General features: G+C 41.3%; 1 protein-coding gene across 2 annotated transcripts in view; it reads left to right on the top strand.

Moving 5' to 3' along the window:
• The first annotated feature begins 881 nt into the window (after positions 1–881).
• The window catches only part of ttll7 (tubulin tyrosine ligase-like family, member 7), a 77,126-nt gene continuing 57,522 nt past the window's right edge, over positions 882–20,485 (top strand). For both annotated transcript variants that reach the window (XM_056413913.1, XM_056413912.1), the window contains exons 1-7: positions 882–1,115; positions 8,514–8,908; positions 9,397–9,528; positions 11,541–11,662; positions 14,579–14,646; positions 14,908–15,066; positions 18,796–19,012. In XM_056413913.1, the coding sequence (XP_056269888.1) occupies positions 8,884–8,908; positions 9,397–9,528; positions 11,541–11,662; positions 14,579–14,646; positions 14,908–15,066; positions 18,796–19,012 (723 nt within the window). In that variant the 5' untranslated portion in view covers positions 882–1,115; positions 8,514–8,883. The remainder of the gene's footprint in view (positions 1,116–8,513; positions 8,909–9,396; positions 9,529–11,540; positions 11,663–14,578; positions 14,647–14,907; positions 15,067–18,795; positions 19,013–20,485) is intronic.

Genomic DNA, 20,485 nt, shown 5'->3' with positions numbered 1-20,485 from the left:
ATACGTGGTCATTGGAAACGTTTCAGTAGTAGACTCTTCGGTTGAAGTGAAATGTTTGTGATATGTTATCACACAAAGATATGTAATACAATTGGAAAAAAGTAAAGTATCTAGTCAACAAAATGTCCGAGCACATCTATGAGGGATGAGGCCGGATTCTGGGCCAAGTAACTTTAGCTTTGTTGCACTCCTTTCTTCTTGTACTTTTTTTGGACATAAAGTGCTATCTATGGTTTAACTCCATAGTTTTACCTCAACCCAACAACTCGAGGCGGGAAAAAAATCGAAAACAGCCTGCTGTAATCTAAAGAAATGTCTTTGACTGCAAAACACTCATGTTGAATTTAAGATTAATTGCATTGAAGATGATTAAAGTAATCAAGTCATTTGCACAACCTCATGTCAATCAGCTTAAACTGATCTCTGAAAACAATGTACGTAATTCACAAAATATGAGTTTGAAAGAAAGTGTCTGTGACAGTTTCAGGGATATGTCCAAGTTGTTACAGCGATAACTTGCTAACAATAACTGAATGGCACGCACCCATAATCGATTGTTTTCTTTTAGCACCATGGTCAGCGACACAGTTGCTCAGTAGCTTCCCGGTGTTTGTATCAGCGCGTTGTGGAGGAAGAGCTGCACCGAAACCTACGATCAAAAATTACCGAAACGGTGTACAACATATACCTCGCAGCTTTTGTAAGACTTTTGTTGTCACTCACAAGTAGTTAAGAGTGTAAAATAATATGCGCTGACTTAACATGTCGGCCCTAGGGTACAGCAAACGTCACGTTGGTATCAGATTGAGAACGCTAACTTCAGCGCTTCATTCAGGTCCCCCCCCTATCTCGCAGCGAATGGTTTAGCCCATGGACTCGCTCCAGCACTCACAGCACACAAGATGACTTAAAAAAATACAGATATTGTCAACCAACGTCGTCTTCAATAGTAACGCCGTTACACACCATGAACACTGTTGTCTTCTTTAAAACACTGTTGGGACTGAACAGTTAAAAAAAGAAAAAGAAGAGAGACCCCAGTGTTTCACTTAACGGCGGCTGTGTCGGTCGGATGACACCAGCAAAAGAGCTGCGCCGCCAGTGGAATATATAAGGTAACGTGAACGGGCTACTTCGCCTTCGCTTCTCCATCCTTTGCTAGGCAGTGCAGCTAAGCTAACTGTACAGTAGCCCAGGGTCATTGCGTTTCCTTTTTAATATTAGACCGCATTTCATTCAGCTGCTTGCTATTTCATTTGGGAGCTGTGGTAAAATGAAAAAGGCCGTAACGAAATGTCTGTAACGTTACATTTGATGGTAGCAAGTTAACTGGGTTGTTTCCTTGTGTTATCCTCCCACCTGACCTATCCAAGTGGCTAGCAACCCAACGTTAGCTACTGCTTGCTAGCAACTTATTGATGTCAATAATTCACCTGCTTTTAGGCTTTGTGGCATTTCATTTGTGAGCGCAAGCGATTTCCTGGAAGACCCTGATACCCACTTTGTATGCGAGGTTTAAGACTTCCAGTTTGGGCTAATCCAGAAACCCAGGCAGGACACGTAGAAGGGGAGGGCCTACTATTCTTTTAGTGGCCAGGATGATACCATGTCGACTGCCATGCTGTGACAAGCACTGGCCCCCCTCGCTGCTCTTACATCGTAGCTTCTTAGCGCAGGCTATAGCTTTGCATGTAAAGCAGTCTGTCCTAGCGTGGCCTGTCGCCTTCTGATTTAAGATGGTCTGTGTTGTAGTCCAGTGTGCCACTTATACACCACATGCTGATAGAGCACTCTGGACATCACCATTCCTAAAAAAGCAGACGTGTTACATAATAGTTACAACATAACATATGAGTTCTAGATGGCATCATGCCTCCTGGACTTATCCCAGAGACCAGGCTGTTAAGAAGGATATGATATGTATGAGCTTTTTATTTTCATGCAAGCTGAATGAAGTTGGCATCCTGCAGTTTTGGGGTTAATATCGGATACTCAGTGCAGCACATTGCACCTACACTAACTGATCGATTAGGCTAGATACATGCCATATGTACAACAGTTCACATTCAGTCTGTGTCAGCCGCTAGTTTGTTTGTTTCTTACACTTTGTTGTTTGACTGCGGCCTTAAGTTCTCGCCTATCTAGGACAGACCCTTGCTGCATTTACCGACCATAAACCACAAACTGAAACCAAGTCTTATGTGGTTGTGATATGTCTAAAAGCTTACTTTGAGTGCAATGCTTTGTGTATTGTTGCAACTGTAACTTATTTCCTGCACTTTGTCTCACGGAAAATAAGTTCACGCGAGATTGAACTTAATGTCGAACTTTAATTGCATTTCTAAAGGAGTGGGGGAATTTTACATTTCACCAATTTGCCTCCATCATTGCAGATTATATCCAATAAAAATAACCTTATCATTCAACTGTTTGTTGGTGTATTTCAGTACCCCGTGGGCTGACTGCTCCCACACTTGTTCCTCTTCATATCTGGAAGAAGGCACAAAGCCAGAGTTGGGTCACTGGTTTGAGCTAATTTTAGATCCACTGGCAATTTGAAAGCAACTACTTTGCTTCGAGAGCAGCCTGCACAATCAGCTATCATTTTTTTCTGACCGGACAATGTGGTGACAACATCTAAGTGGATACTATACATACTTCTTACAAAAGGGATCTTGCAAGCATACTGTATTCTTTTTGAAGATCACATTAGCATTGTGCCTATTAAATATCAATAAATATAATTTATACTTGTTTCATTATAAAAGCTATATGTTGTGCTTAAACCTTCTTTTGTTTAGCTTCTCAGTGTGTAATAGTACACCATGTCTCCATTCTTAGCCAGTGTCTCCGGCCTTTTGAATGGTTATACGTGGCCCGAGGTCGCTGCAGTGCTGTAAAGGCAAGACCGGGGAATACTGCATGTATAGAAAATAACTGCTGATGTAAGGCGGTGTTTCCCCAAGCCACTCTATTGATTCTGTATTTGACGTTCTCAAGATGGAGTTTCATGAAAGGAAGGGAGAACATAAAACAAACCCTCCAGGGAAGTACCGCTGGTTGTTGAAGATACTTGTTAATAGATGTGACACCACCTGTCATGAATAATCAGTTTATGCTTTGGTTCAGGGTTTCCTTTGGCACACTTTTCGTAAAGCTATTTGTGCTATCCTTTTGAATTTGCTTTTGGTATTAAAGGAAGTCTGGGATTTATTTTTGAAGTGCCATTTTTTTATCACAGTTGGATAATAACAGTGGGAAAATAAATTTCTTGGTGGAGTTTTGAATGCGAATTACTTAACTTCCTGATATTGTTTGAGCATTTGTTTATGGTCTAGCCTAAATACTGCAGAACAACGCCGTAAACAGACAGACACACTTTTGTCATACATTTAGGGCCTGTCAGTCACAGAGTGATGCGGATGAGCAGCATGAAGAGCTGACTCTACAATGAAGCCTTTCTGTGCTGTGAGAAAGAGGGTGTGAGGCAAGGGGGAAGTGCATGAGATCAGCATCGAGAGGAGTTCTGCTTGTAAGCGCTGCTCTGCTATGGCGGCCCTCTGGCTCCCTCTGTTGGACAAAACGTGTCATTGCATTAGATAACTAGAACGGCCACTCGGTAGAGCGCATACCTTCGCATATCACAATATTGGGCATTGAATTATGAACATTTTGGCATTAGTTGCATGCCAATTGGATATAAATTGGTAAAAAGAAGATATTGACCTTGACCTTGACCTTTGACCCGATCGATCCCAAAATCTAATCAAATGGTCCCCGGATAATATCCAATCATCCCACCAAATTTCATGCGATTCGGTTTAATACTTTTTGACTTATGTGAATAACACGCACGCACGCATACAAATACACGGCGATCAAAACATTACCTTCCGCATTTTCAATGCGAAGGTAATTAACAGACCGTCGGTGAAAGGAACGTGATTAGAGAAGATTTAATATTTCACTGAAGGATTAGTTCTGTCGATGCTAGCAGTAAAATATATTGGATGCAAGTTTTGAAGTCAGAACCCACTTTGTTGACATATTCACATTGTCTTCCTCACAGTGTTACGCAAAGTTACTGGAAAGTTGATAGAAACGACAAACAAGGGAAGAAATGACAACATTTCACAGAGATTGTTGAGCATAATACAGTGACTATCAAGGATGTTATCGTATTATTCATGTAATTGTTTTCATGTTAAACATACATGCTTTGTAATGTCTCAATGTAAATATTGCATCTTTTCTATTTTATTAGACAGGAAATAAGATTACTGCAGCAATAGGAAGGATGTGACGTGTCAATGACGACGGAGCTCAAATCAAACTTGTAACATCTCAACAAGATGCCGTGCATCAGTCACTCTAATCTGGTGTTTTACACTGAACTTCCTCTTCTATCATGTGAATGCAAACTAGACCACTAAGACAAATGAGCAATACACGACAGAGCCTCTCTCTGCGGGGTCAACCATCAGTGGGCAACCAAAGTGATTCCACTGTGACCTTGTAGTTATGTAGTCATGCAAACAGGCTTCGATAGAAATGTGAAATCTAGAGACGTCAAGGAAAAAATATCATCACATTAGAAGAGAGGACATTTAAACACTGGATTTCTATTGACAAATGTGCTTCTGTGCTCTACAGTTATCAATATTTTTAAGCCTGGGTCCAATTTTAATGCAAAATATGAGCATTTTAAACCTGAAGGTCTGAAACAATGACGTCAACATCATTAATAATTCTTAACATTGACATGAATAGAAATATTATAATAACAGCATTGTGTTTAGTTAAGAATGTCTACTATAGCTGACAAAACTGATATTCGATCTTGATGAAAAAAAGAGCAATACAATGCCCCTTAAATTATGAATATCCGTGATCCTACAATATTGTGTTGAATACATTAACATCACAGTCTTTGTCTGTGGATTGTGTGCATTTGCTCAGAGAGAACTTGCATGAGATTATCCATACATCTTCTATTTGTACGCACGCGTTTGTTGGTGTTTGGTTGCATAATGTGTGCCTGTCACATCCCCTTTTGTTCCAGAGGGATTACATGACACTGAGGTCCACTGCTCCGATAGACACAGTGTTCCAAGCCTCCCGTACAGAGGCAGTACACCACTGGGAGGTGGGGGCGGCTTGTTGTCAACAGCACAGCTTGCCTCACTTTATCACCCTGACTCTTTGTTGTTGCTCTGCCCCTCTGTGCTGAGCTCATTCCAGTCCCTGTCCTCTCCAGGATCAATGTCTTGTGTTTACCACAGGCAGACCAAGAGGCTGGCACTGAAGACTAGGATGATCAAGTGATGCCATTGGACGGTTTCCCCATTCTAATTTCTCCAGAGGATGCTGATCGAAATGATGAGGCTGTATCTGTGTGCATATCATCTGATGTGCACATGTGTACATGTAGATAGAGAATGGGATTTTCAGTCTCACCACTAGAGGCTACTGTTGATCTGTGTACTGTAGATATAGCCTGGTATACATTACCGATGGTTTATAGTTCATGCCGTTGTATCTTTTAGTATACTTCATGGACTGATATCCTTTATCTTATTGAGTCACATTTTTAATTGTGGCTAATTTAAGGGAAATTATTTGATTAGAATGTGATATGTGGCATTGGATTCTTGAGGTTCTTTCTTGTTTATGAGTTGTGAAAAGGTCAGCCAAAGTGTGACATTTTCCCATTTTTTTATTGGAATAATTTTCCTAAACGTGAAGTTATTTGCAAGAAAATAAAGATGAGAGTCACATAGATACATATGTTTCACTTTGTGCTGCAGGAATGCATTGTTTATCTCTCCTTTAATCATGTCACAACTCTTGAGGTTTATCTTTTTAGCTGCATGATGGCAGGGGGTTCTGACCCCTCAATCTATTAGTATGGATCATTGTCAATTTTAAATTGATCAGCTACATGCACTATTTGACTTTAGAGGATCATGAGAAGCTGGAATCTTTCAAGCATGCTGTAAATGTATTGCTTGCCAGTCCATCATTGGACGGGCAGTTTGGAGTCTCCAGTCTGAATGCTGCTTTGTCTTCAAAAAGGGGCGTTTCTAAGATTTCAGGACATCTGGATTGTAGCCTAGACCTCTGAGGATGAGGGCAATCCTACCCCTGGAATCTTTTAGGCATTTGTTTGCACTGTGGCATCTTATCTACATCCAAAGTATGTGTTTTCATCATTGAAAAAAGTATGTACCACAACAAATGTTTCCCATCAAGATATTAGCACATTAATTTGTATTATATTGAGTGGAAACATAATACTTCACAACTACTATTATAGCATTAGTAGTTTACAGACTCAGATTAACGGTACCACATATTATCAACGAGCAGATTATGATATATTATTTTAGATTACCCTACCCAGCAGTATATACGGTAATGATAATGAGCCCCATCTTTACCTGCTGCACTATTGAAGTATTGAAAAAATCATTGCATCTGTAATAATACAATAATACAAAATACATTATTCTGCATTAATACTTTTACTTTTGGATATTCAAGTGTATTTTTCAGAAAATACTTTTGTACTTTACAGTAATATGAATTTTACTTGTAAGTATATATTTTTATACTCACACTTTTTTCAGATACGGTTCATTCAAAAAAGTGTGTGCACTGTTTACCTCGCCACCATCTGCTGTTGCATAACTGCATCTGCGTATCTGTCTGTGTCTTTCTCTCTCTCTTCTGTGACTTTGAGAAAGTGCGCTCACACCAGGCGGCAAACTCCGGTTCTGCCGAGTGAAGTTTATACGAAAATCTTAAAACTAGCATTCTCACGAGTGGCCAGCAGGGGGCGCCTCCTCTGGTTGCAGAAATAAGTCAGTTTGTCTTTGAGAAAATTACTCTACTTATCACTTGATTTATTCCCTCGGAAAAATTGCACACATGAGTTTATGGTCAAAATCACTATTTTAAAGTCTTATTCAATACAGTCGGGTGTTAATTTCGTACATTATGGTCACTTTTAGAGTAAAACAGACCATAAAGCAGAATATGCTTTAGAGCAGTTTTACTGTGATTGACAGGTCGATCAAGGCTCAATCGCTAAACTCGAGGCTTTAATAATATTGAATTACATTTCATTTAGCTGATGCTTTTATCCAAAGTGACTTACAATCATATTACATTCATACACCGTAGGCAAAGCTACGGGGAGCAATTCAGGGTTAAGTGTCTTGCTCAAGGACACATCTACTAGGGCGGGGATTGAACCGCCGATCTCCTGAATAAAAGACGGACCTGCTAACCACTGACCCACAGTCCACAAATCAACGGCCGATATCTCGATGACTACATCCACTTCTTATATACTGAACAGTCTTTGGTTCACACACAAAGTTTTCACCTATATTAAAATGGGTTAGTAAACTTTTTAGTTTATTTTGCATTTTTGTTTAATTAAACTGCACCTCCGATTATAATGAGGAGAAATTAAGCCTACTTCATATCCTGTAAATCAGACGACACATCTTAGAATACCCTTCTCTTTTGGGAAAATACAAAAATGTATTTATTTTTATTCCAACTGGACCTGTAGCTCTGCCATTTCTCATGTAACATTACTCTTCCCACTGTGAGTCACTCAGTGCTGACAGTCAGACCCCAAGGCCTCAAACAAGAACTGCATTTAATTTGACAGCCTGTACGTTATGAACACTATCGCACATTCACACGCATTACTTTGAATAAAAAGCCCTTAATTTATATTCAGGGCTACATTCAGGATTAAGTCCCGGCAAAATGACACAGTGACGCCGATGAGGAACGTGAGGAATTTAGAGCAACCTACCGTGATAAAAGAAAAACATGCAAACCCCACACAAAAAACATAGTTCTCTCTTGCTGTGATGCAACAGTGCTAATTAATGACTCAGTCACGATGCTTCCTTAGCCAGGAAAAAATGAAAAGTCTCTCAGTCATGGTTGATAAACCCCAAAAGAAGACACACTCTCAGATCGCAGCCAAACAATAACAAAATCTGGCTGATGACTGGTGTTCACACCACTTCATAGCCTGAAGCATCATTTTAATAAACCACTGTAAAGAGGCCATCTGTTTGAATGAATTGACCTCTCAGCCACACAACGAAACCCAGCTGGCACAAGCGTCGGCCACAATGAGATTCTGCAAACCCTTTACTTGACAACCACATTAATATTTCACACGGGTTCCATGGAATACCAATTAGTCCAGTGGACGTCACACAGCTTTAGATTATTTCATGAGTAGTACTACAGCGTCAGAGCTGTACAGAGCTCTCACTGAACTGGTACGCTTGGTGTCAGATTGACTGACGTCGCCTGTGATAGGACTGTGCTGCTGCTGCATTACATCAACAGCATGTCCAATGCACTCCAGTCCAGTGAGAGCGTGCGGATCCAGTTTGCACTGTCGTCAGCCTCTGAGCAGTCAGCCTGCTACTACTCTTCTGCTGCTGTAAAATATCATTGTTTCTTCTCTTCAACAGGCATTCCTATCCATCCCTCTCTCCACCCCCCCCCCCCTCCTCCTCTGACTCCTGGGGCTGTAAAGAAGCTGGAGCTGTGTAGACCCTGGAGAGGCCCTCCCCGTCTCACTCTTCCCCACCGCTGCTCTCTCCTCTGCACACTCAGACTCTGCTGCTGCTCTTTATGTCGCTGAAAGGCACCAGGGAGACACTCAGATGATCCATTGGGCCATCTTCAACCACATCGTCCATACAGCCCAAGACAGGGAAGACTAACTACTGCAAGTGTGAGGGACCCCTTGGAGGGTGCTGTGAGTACCCTGCGAGGCCTGCCCTCCCGCCAAGCTTGGCAGAAAGCTTGGCTTGCCCCTTCACTCCTCCAGTCCCCGAGATGCCCTCTCCTCCCAATGAAGGAGGTGAGTAAGAGAGGTCTAACTCTCTCGGGACAGACCGGGCTGTTCTGTTAGATGGTCACACACACCTACACACACACACACACACACACACACACACACACACACACACACACACACACACACACACACACACACACACACACACACACACACACACACACACACACACACACACACACACACACACACACACACACACACACACACACACACACACACACCTCCTGCTGATATATATACTTGCCATCACCAGTACTATTCTCTCTTGCATAGAGCCACACAAGCACACACATACAGGTGAACACACACACAGATCATGATGCATGCAGCTACAGCAAACTAGACTCCTAATTCATTTACACCCTAGCACCATAAACAAACCCCACTAAATCCCCTAAAGATGCGAGTAAAATATATTACCCCCCCCCAAGTCTGGAGCACAAGCTGTGACTGTATCCAGTGTTGTTTTATGCTGTCTTTTCCTCCAGAGGATCAAGGAGCGTCCCCCGTGAACAGGCCATCTGTGGGCTCCTTCCAGAGCAGTGGGAAGAGGAAGGTGCGCAACAAAAAGAAGAAAGGCGCCATCGCCGCCAATGTGACTGGCACCAAATATGAGATTGGTACGATACTTTATTTCTAATGATATAAAAAACAATTAAAATAGTAGCCAAATTCACAAATATACACGAATGTTGGATTACAACTGGTTTGAAAAAGAAGCAAAAGGAGGCATGTACACTTCAGAAATGTGAGTCTACAAAGATAAGACAAGATCTTTGATCACAGAGTTTGTCCTAATGGAGAACAGAGCAGGATGAAAGGAGACTTTCTTTGAGATGTGTGATGAAGCCCTTTCATCGATGTACATTATCCTAGTATTGATGTTTATTGTCGGAAAGCAAGCACGTTTTCTGAAATGGTTTAGCAGCAGTGTTATTGGATGTAGCTTCAGTTGGAGTATTAGTAGAACTTTAGTTATTTTCAGGTAACTGCTTACATATTAATGTTGAATGCAATTGCACTGTAAACATTGATGAACACACACTAAATCATAATTATCCTGAAAAAGTTTTTCAGATTTAGCTACATTGTGTATACTAAGCATGAACGACAAAGCCTCAGATTTCAAGCATTTCAATTGATGTATTGTTTTTATTCATGAAAATTTCACGTGTTAGCAAGACCAATATTTTGGGTCGTCCTGCAGGTAAGATTAATGTCCTGTGACACAGTGAATTGTATATGAATTTTGGAAACAGTTCTCTCTTTGAGTCCCTCAAAAAACACAGCAAATCTAATCACAATGATGTCTCAACAATAAAACAATCCACTGTAGTTGTTACTCCCGACAATAAAATCTAATTAGCTGGGGTGGATTGTTTGAAGGAGGCCGTTGGTATTTAATGTCTTGAATTAAACCTAATAGAGTTGCAGTCCAGCAACAGTTCACACAGAGACAGCTCGGCTTTACATGCAAACATAAATCTTTATTGAGGTAATTTAACTTGGCAGTGAGGTCTTTTTGAGAAGGGCAAACAGCAGCATAGTAAGCACTCCTTATATGGTCAGTATAAGCCAGTGTGGCAGCACAGCTCTCAGGGGTGAGCTACAACCTATGAAATGAAGGAGTCAGCAGCAGAAAGTAGAAGTTGGGGGCCGCTCGGATCCTGTAGGTAGATGGGAGTCTCGCTGTGATTCAGTTTGCTTGCTGTGACGAGACCCTCACGGTGGCCATTCTGAAAGTAGTGCAGGGCTATTTTGAAGGAAAATTAACACTAAGGGCCAGATGGATGGATCATTTTTGCTGTTACCTTTTTTTTCCAGCTGTCTTTTGTTGTTTCCGAATTGATAGTATTACAGGTAAAGGCTAAAGGTCAGGGAATATGGTGTTGGAAATTTGCTTTACACCCACTGAGAAGGTAGTGTACTCTCTGGCTCTAAGGATGTCTGTTACGCGAGATGTGTAAGAAAGGATGGATGAGAGAGTTGTACTCAAAGACTCGACTGGTATCCGAAAGCATTGGCCTGCTGTGATGTAAACCCTCCGTATTCCAGTTAGCAATACACTGTTAGCCTCTACCGACATTAGCAGATGGAGGAGGTTACATCGGAAACACCTTTTTGCTCATTCAAGTGCTATCATGCAACATTAGGCAAGCCTTCTCCAGGTTGGTGAAGGCTTTCAAGAAATTAATTAATACCACGTTTCGTTAGGGCATATGAATTTTTCATTACCCACTGAATAATAAATAGTTGTTGGATTAATGTCCAAATGGGCTTGCCACCTATCTCATACTATGGGGTTTCCATCGGGATTTGAATGCATTACACACAATTAATCTATCTTTTTTGAAGAGAGGCATTACGATTGGTTGCTCTGCAACCATTCCATGAAGCTTTTTGATCTATAATCTCTCAGACTCATTTATCTCTTAAAGTATGCAGAAACAGAAATTACGCCAAGCAAAAAGTTTGAGTGAAACATTTTTCTACATCTGTAAAGTGGAAATATTTGATTTGTGGTCCCCAATTCACACCGTGCTCTTATTTAGCATATATAGAAGTAAGTTACTTTGTTTCCATGAATATAAAGTTCAATGGAATACAATCTAATGGGATTGTTTTCCCGCAGTTCGTATAGTCATCAACGAGGTGGACTTCATCAAGACCCGGGAAGATGACGAGACGGCCAACCTCATCTGGAGTGACTCGGCCGTGCAGCATGAGAAAATCGCTGAGCTCAGGAATTATCAGGTACACAGCATGGCTGCTCTGCCAAGTCAGCACACATTGTTCAGGGGCACCGTCGTCTCGAGGTTAGAGAAGAGAATAACAGTGTCAGATCCAATAGCTGCACTGCACAGGGGAAAAAACAGGATCTTAACCTTTATAGTAGCTCAGATAAAGCTGCTCCATGGCCGGCAGCAGAGGCCACGATACTGATCAGTGGATGGGTGTCACTGTGGAAGTGAAAAGTCTCGAGCAGCAGTTCAGAAAAATAACGTGTATTCAGCTGATTTTAAAAAGTAAACCAAATATTGAAAACAATACAACCTACCTTTGATGTGTACAGGACTGTCTCAGAAAATTAGAATATTGTGATGAAGTTCTTTATTTTCTGTAATGCAATTAAAAAAACAAAAATGTCATGCATTCTGGATTCATTACAAATCAACTGAAATATTGCAAGCCTTTTATTCTTTTAATATTGCTGATTATGGCTTACAGCTTAAGAAAACTCAAATATCCTATCTCTAAATATTAGAATATCATGAAAAAGTATACTAGTAGGGTATTAAACAAATCACTTGAATTGTCTAATTAACTCGAAACACCTGCAAGGGTTTCCTGAGCCTTGACAAACACTCAGCTGTTATAAATCTTGTTTTTTTACTTGGTCTGAGGAAATATTAAAATTTTATGAGATAGGATTTTAGAGTTTTCTTAAGCTGTAAGCCATAATCAGCAATATTAAAAGAATAAAAGGCTTGCAATATTTCAGTTGATTTGTAATGAATCCAGAATGCATGACATTTTTGTTTTTTTAATTGCATTACAGAAAATAAAGAACTTTATCACAATATTCTAATTTTCTGAGACAGTCCTGTATATCACTGGTAAGGTGGGGAGGGATTTCCCCCGACGAATCCTGAAGAGAAAAAAAGAGCAAGAGATGCTTTAGAAATGAATTGCACCAGAAGAAATGCATACAAAGGATGAAACAAACATGACAGCTACTGCAACGCTCCCACGCATAGATTATTGGATCTAAATGATCTTCCAAAAAAAAAAAAAAATCCCTTTGTTCAAAAACTCATTTGGTTGGAGTCGGATACATGACACAATTTCCTTCAGGTTCTTCAAAGTTATTACAGCACAAAGCGTTTAAATAGGTTTATACACTCTTGTTGGAAAGACCAGTGTGATGCAAGGTCTACTCCCAGATGTGATGACATCTGAACTGTGGCACACACATTACAGGTGACGACAACAAAGCCCCACATATACTGCTGGCTGTGAGCAATGCCACATGCTTGCCAAAGAGGTTTGAGAAGAATTAAGAAAATAAATGATCTTTGTCATCGACTCTTGTTTATGTAACAATTCTAAAATGAATAATTATCACTGAAGCCTATTTATTTGACAAGTCCTATAACTTCAAATAACTGACCCTGTGACATTTCAGTTCAAATAGGAATTATCAAAACAACACAATGTAGTTACCTCTGCCATAATAAAAAGGTTTGCACACCACCCTGCCACATAATATGTTTTGTCTCCAGTAGAAATAAAAAAATAGGTAAAGGAAAATCTAAAGAGATTACAGCAGATGGATTTGAGATGGTATATAGAGACATTTGGGACAGAGTAATAGTAAATGTTGGAATGAAATAAAATTTAACAAAGAAATGAAAAAGTGAAGATGGCTGGAAGACTCTGAATGCACCCAACTGCGTTTCCTCAGACCCTGGGAGGTAAGAGGGAACAACAGAGCGTACACAAAGACAGATAAGAAGATTGACAGGACGACTTGACAAGTTGTGAGCAGCATGGGGTGGGGGCAGGTTTCAGATGTCTCTCCTGATGTTGACGAGACGGGCCTGAACAAGGGCCGCTCTGAGTTCTGTGTGCTAGCCTGAAAATGATCCCACCTCTGTTTGACCTCCCTGTCCCGCTGACTGAACTTGCTGCTGCTCCCGCGCAGCTCCGAGCGACAGCCATCCATCTTCCCGAGTGCCTATTTGATTAGACTGGGCACTAATGATCGATTAAATCACATGCTCGGAAGAGTATGGCTCGTTAGGACAGGGGCAGCAAGAGTTCAGCTCCGTAGATTGAATATTACAAATACTGTAACGACTTAACGTGGAGCAATGTGGCTCATGTTTTCACATAGAACTGGTGATTTGCTGTCGATTATTTTCACTCTTGCGCTGCTGTGGTATTTCATAAGATCATTTCTCAGTAGAAAAGTAGAAGTCCCTCAACAATTGGTTTTGATTTCCCTTCACAAGGCACGTCGTCTCGCGGCATTGGCATAATTGTGCAATCTCTTCCGAATCCCTAATTATGTCCGTCTCGTTTGGATAATAATCACACGATCCTTTTACACTCTGAGTTCTTGTTTTTCCCCCCTGTGCTTTTCTCTCTCTCTCGCCCTCTCTCTCTTTTAATTCTTTCCTTTTTTCCGTTTAGTGATGTACTGTGAGAGTTTGCTGTCAAGTTTCACTTCATATGAGCCTAATTAACGCCCCTGTTCAGGCTCATTTGGTCAAAGAATACAGAAAACCCAGAATTTTTTCCTCTCCCTCCCACCTCCCCTTTCGGCGCATTCAAAGCAATTCATTCAACTGTCACTGCAGGAGCTTGCGATGCAGAACCAATTACCTCGGCCCCTCGCAGTTGAGATTGATCTTTTTTTTTTCTCGCCTCTTCCCTCCCCAACCTTTAAAGTATAAAAAAGAAAACATGGTAAACTAAATAAGGGTTGAGAAAGGTCTCAGCGTCACCTTTTTGTTTTGAGTCCGTAATTGGGCATAAATGTCAGAACATTGTAAGCTCACTTCAGGTTGCTGCCTTTAATGTGCTCATTTTTATGAAGGGGTGGGGGTGGAATTGAGTGGCGTAATGGTCCTAACAACATTATTATGTCTGCCTGTCCCTCTGCAGAGAATTAACCATTTCCCTGGCATGGGCGAAATCTGCCGGAAAGACTGCCTCGCAAGAAACATGTCCAAGTAAGTTTTCAAATGAGATTACTTTGTTACAGTTAGCAAATGTGCAACAAGAGCATTTAAAAGCTCAGTATAAAGCTGCATGGCACTCTAAAAAGTCACAACTGGGTACGTGTTGCACTCCACCATTACAAGTCAAATAACTAGAAGATACTGCTTTAAAAATCTTTAATGCGAGAAAAAAAGAACATATACTGTAAATATAGAAAAAAAAAATGCAATTACTAAATGTTGCTTTACTCCCACACCAACCCTTTTCTCCAGAATGATCAAGTGCCAGCCTCAAGAGTACAGCTTCATACCCAAAACCTGGATCTTCCCTGCCGAGTACACACAGTTCCAGAACTATGTCAAGGAGCTACGCAGGAAACGCAAGCAGAAGACCTTTATTGTCAAACCCGCCAACGGAGCCATGGGTCACGGGTAAGTCAGAGGCCAGCGAGTGTCCCAGAGCAATCTAACAAACTGGCGAAAAGACTGACGGAGGCACGAAAGAGAAGGAGAGAGTGACTGAAGCAGAGGATAGAAACTAAGCAAGATTGTGGGGAAATATAGAGCGAATAGATCACAACAAAACAAGGCAATAGGAGGTTTGTGACCCTGACATGAGTGTCTCTGGAAAAAGTATTATGGCTGGGAGAGGATGTGGGGAATCACATTGTTGGCCTCATTGTCCTCGCTGGTCACACTCTCCATTAATCAGAGGTTATCGTGGCGGTGGAGGACACATGTACACACACACACACACACGTACACACACACACACACACACACACGGTCCCTGGCAGTTACTGTAGTTCCTTCCCTGAAGGTTTCTCTCTGCATGTAATTATTTAGATTCCTTATGAGGCACCATCAGCAGAGAATAATCAGACTAGAAAATGGACCAGAATGGCTGCTGCAGGAGATTCTGTCTCGCCATCGCATCTCTTTATCAAAAGATGAGCAGGCTGTCGTACCTGAATGCATATTTCAGTCCCGTCGTGTGAGTGCCAATCTCAGGTTGTGATGTCACAGTTCTATGGTATGTTTTGTATGTATGTAAGACAGTTACCATCCTGAAGTATTAAATGAATCAGCATGGAATAATGGTGACATGGCCTCTTTACTTTGACATGAACCAGTTTATTAGGTACACATGTAACCTCTAAAGCAATCAGATGTCAAATTCCAGCAATCAACACACCTCCAGTGAAGCCTAACGTGTGTAAATAGGGGCGGACAAAACATTACAAAGCAAAGTTTACCAAAGGGTAGAATTGTCTGCTCTCTGACACACTGTCAACACAACTGGATGTTATAAGCCTGGGTGAGTGTGTGGGCGGTGTTGATTTTAAAGCTCCTTGCTTGTGGAGGAGATCTGTTGATTTAAATCAGGAAGGTCCCTGGGGAAATGGACACTTGGGCTTCTCTACTCTACCACAAAACACTGACCAAGACAGGTGATAAAAAATAAATAGAAATGTTCTCCAACTCAAGTAATCAAAATAATCCAAAAGTATCTCTGAAATAACCTGATTCTAATGTTCTATGTATGAGACATAGCTAACTCATTTGACACTCACTAATTAATTATACTAAGATACTGTGTGCAGGTCAAGCATGCATTTACAGGACTAACACATAGTGGAACTCCTAAGGTTTGTTGACAGTTTCAAGTGTGGTTGGTTTAAAAATATATACAATAAAATATAGGCCAAACTGGATATTTTAATTTGACTAAAATGCAGGGTCCTCTGAATATAATCAGTTTTTCACAGAGCTCTCTTGAGCACTTTAGAATATGTTAAAGCGGTTCAGATTGCGAAACATTTAATAAGTATTCTTTTTGACTTGCTATTCTGTAAAGATTTGATTTTTGAAGCGGGTGTGTGAAAAAATACTAGAGTGCATTGCTCACTGGCACCAATAGGTGGGGATATTGAAGTACAAATAGCTCAGTGTGCCTCACCTCTCCCTCTCATTCTCTTTGAATTTGTCCGTTCTGGTATAATGTGAGCATTACTTATAACTCCATGCTGCACTAAGCCCTTATTTATTAAAGAATAAAAAGGCAGCAAAGGCTAAATTACAGCAATACATACAAAATATGAAAGATGATGAGTTTAGCTCGACCACTCCACGACGAGCGGCTTACGAGATTAGATTTTCCTCCATTTTCTTTGCATGGTGTGACGCGGCAGGAAATTAAGTTATATCTACCCCCTGTCATTTATTTTTCCGTCGGCCAACCAAATGAAGTTATTGTTTGTGTCTGAAGCACAGCTTGTTATAAGGGAAACTAAATAAAAGCGCGTGCAGGGCTTAAAAAGGCGCGATCCCCTCCGGTGCCAAATTAAATACGCAGGGGAGAGTGGGCCGTGATTATCTGACACCCCAGCTCATCAATCATGTCGTCTACTCCTCAGCTACTCCTCCTCGTCTAACCAACGCTGTTAACCCTGTCCTCATCATTCAGCTTGCTGTTTCAAAAGGCCCTTCACAAAGTCGCTCTGCCGACTTTCAGCTTGTTCCTGTTCCCTTCTATTCGATCACTGTGAGAAGCAGACCCATGAGAAGCTTAGTTTAGTTTCCATGAGCAAGTGGTGATAAGGAGTGTTTGATAAACCTCAACGTAACAACATTACAATGAGGCAGATATAAGCTGGGAAACTTCTGAAGGGAGGACTGCTGACCAAAGACCATAACCTGAGAGGCAATATCTGATCTCAGTCCAGATTCACACTCTGAAGCTCAACACTGGTGCTCTAGTTTCTCGCTTCATCAGAGTTAAACTAGGTGAATTATTTTGTTGATTTACAACAACATAGACTGCACTGTTCCCAGGATGCTGAATGTTCTAGCTGTTTACAGAGCAGAATAACAGTTGGCCTCTGGTGGCTCGGTGCCACAATATTTCTCAATACCTCAAACTCTACCTTTTCAACAATCAAGACTTTACATCTGAGCCAAATAGTGTGTTTGTGTGTGGTGTGCATGCTTGCATGTGTATACTAGAGCCTTGCAGGCTATGCATGTAACCAATTTAGGCCAAGTCTGCCTTAACTATGAGTGATGGCGATATTGGTCAGTCGTGATGCTTGTACATAGTGAGAGATTAGAAATGACCCTTCACCCTTCCTGCTCACATGCATGCACCCACGCACATACGGACACACTTTCACATTCACAAAGTAAAAAATATATTGCCCCCTCAACCTCTTGTGCACGGCCACATGGATGCACATAAACTAACGCAACCCATTCTCGAGTCCAGCGCGCAGAGGTCTGCATACCATAAGGCCTGAGTGCCAGTGACATGAGACCAAAGCAAATGAATTAGAGTCAAGGTTGAAACGGAGCACAATGTCTGCTCCCATTAGTCCGCACACAGCTAGAATAGCCCGCTATGGCATTTGATGCACTGTGCCATTCAGACAGAGTGGCGTTTGAAAATCGCAACGCTCTCCAGATGCTTGTGGAATATTTCTCAAGACAAACCAGCATTGTATTGTACCTGTCTGTTTTTTTTCTACATTTATTTTTCAACCATTTTATTTAGATGGCCAAGTAATGAAGAGAGTAACAAAAGTTTTGGAACGTTAAATGCCCCTCAGAGCCAAACAGCTTGTCCTGCTCAAACTAGACTTACAGCATCTGAGCACACTAATTTACATATGTTTTCAGTGAAGGCTCCATTGAAGTGAAAGGTCATATCATAAATACCATCAGGGCACAATGGCTCTGACCCTCTCACTCTTAAGTGCTAAAAGTCTTCATTGTAAATGTTAGAGGCCTTCCATGCTCAGTAAGGACATATATTCTCCCTCTGATTGCATCTATTGCTCATTATACTTTTAGGAAAGTGAAGGTTAACAGTCTCACGATAAAAGGCAGACGTGGCACCCCAGTAATATGTCCTCAACTTTTCCCAATAATTTGAAATGAAATATGGTGTTAAAATCCATCAAATCTGTATACTGTTTGGCTACATTTCTTTGCTTCAACGCATAAGACGGTGCCAATATCATCAGTCATGTTCATGGTCCCTGCTCAGCTGCCATCTATCATTTTTTTAATTATCTTTTTTGTCTTTACTATGCCATATTTTATTATCCTGCTGACGACACCCCAATTTCCCCCCGAGGATTAATAAAGTTTCCGTCTATCCAGGATCTCGCTTATCCGTAACTGTGAGAAGCTGCCAGCCCAGGAGCACTTTATCGTTCAGGAGTACCTGGACAAGCCCTTCCTGATGGAGGGCTACAAGTTTGACCTGCGCATCTACATCCTTGTCACTTCCTGCAACCCACTTCGGATTTTTCTCTACAATGACGGCCTGGTTCGCATGGGCACAGAGAAATACCACGCACCCAGTGAGGCCAACCTGGTGAGTCATGAACACTAATACTACTACCGGTAATAATAAAGATGTGATAACATTGATTTGTGTAAGATTCTTCCCGTAGATTGAGAAAAACGCACACATGGTTTTATACAGTCACCTTGTAACTAATAACAGGAAATGCATTTGTATCTGTTCACTATCGGTGCACAAGGCCAGTTTGACGAGTTGTAGACATACATTAAATTGTTCATGGATTTATATTGTAAAGTACATACATAACCTTGTGTGTGTGAAGTCAGAAATGCACTACAGACAGATTATAGAGGTAGATTCACGATGCACTCCAAGAACCGCAGCTATGGGCTTGTGGAACTCATCATAATCAAATTAGACACACAAACACAAACAAGCACAGAGGTTGGGAAACACAGTGTAATCACTGTATGATCACAAAATATGCATGTACTCATATCATAGAGTCAACAGTGACCAGATGCAGACAACTGAAAAGGCTGATATTGCACGCACGCACACACGCATGCATGAACGCACGCACACACACACACACACATACACACACAATGGGCAGGCATACTGTATACCAACAGAGTGTAAATGTCCATATGCCAGATGTCTCCTCTAATATCAAGCCGCTCATATTTGCCTTGAGGTTCTGCACCTGCTGAAGCACAGTCTGTTGCTAATGATGAGATGCGCACACACACACACACACGCACGCACACACGCACACACAGCTTACTATCAATTGCGATGCTTATCTACAATATGAACACACACTCACATAGACATGCTGGACCCCTCCTCTGACACAAATGTGTATTGTCTTACCCGGTCTGTGACACATGACGGAATGAGTCGTGCCATGGAGATGGATGTCCTATCCCACCGAGAGTGGCTCCCAGACAGCTATTATGGGTTGGAGTAACCTCCGGTCACAGCGTTATTACCGTTGACGCTAAGGACAAGGATGTATTGTCTTCAACTGTGAGGGATAGTGTTTAAAGAGACGGAAACAACAAGGGTTACACAAGAGCTATTTATAATCAACTGCTCATTTCTGCCGTGCTCTGTTGGAACTATGGGGCCTTGAGTGCTTGAGGTTTCGGTGATCTATGATTGTAAGCATGTTCTGCTGTTGCACTCATTATCTGTCTATCCCATAGGGGCGTGAGGAACCATAGAATGGAGCATTGGTAATTCCCATATAGCACAGCAAGCCGCACCATTTCTTACCATCTTTAGTTGTTGCCAAGGGACGTGTTTGTGATGTTTCTGTCTTTTTCCTTTATTCATTTCCTTATTACTTATGAGAAAATATTTGACATTACAATGTGGGTATGTGCGCTGTGGGGATAAAAGCATAAACACCCTTGAGGATGTTTGCTGAGATGATTATCAGCACTGACAAAGGTATAATTACACTAAAGAGCACTTGTACAGGCACCATAGCTATTTAAGCACACCATATAGTTTATACAAGTTTAGTACTTTATA

The sequence above is a fragment of the Pseudoliparis swirei genome, chromosome 5 (assembly GCF_029220125.1).
Source record: "Pseudoliparis swirei isolate HS2019 ecotype Mariana Trench chromosome 5, NWPU_hadal_v1, whole genome shotgun sequence".
Lineage (NCBI taxonomy): Eukaryota > Metazoa > Chordata > Actinopteri > Perciformes > Liparidae > Pseudoliparis > Pseudoliparis swirei.
Note: the sequence above shows the minus strand (reverse complement) of the source record. Positions and strands in the feature narration are given on the sequence as shown.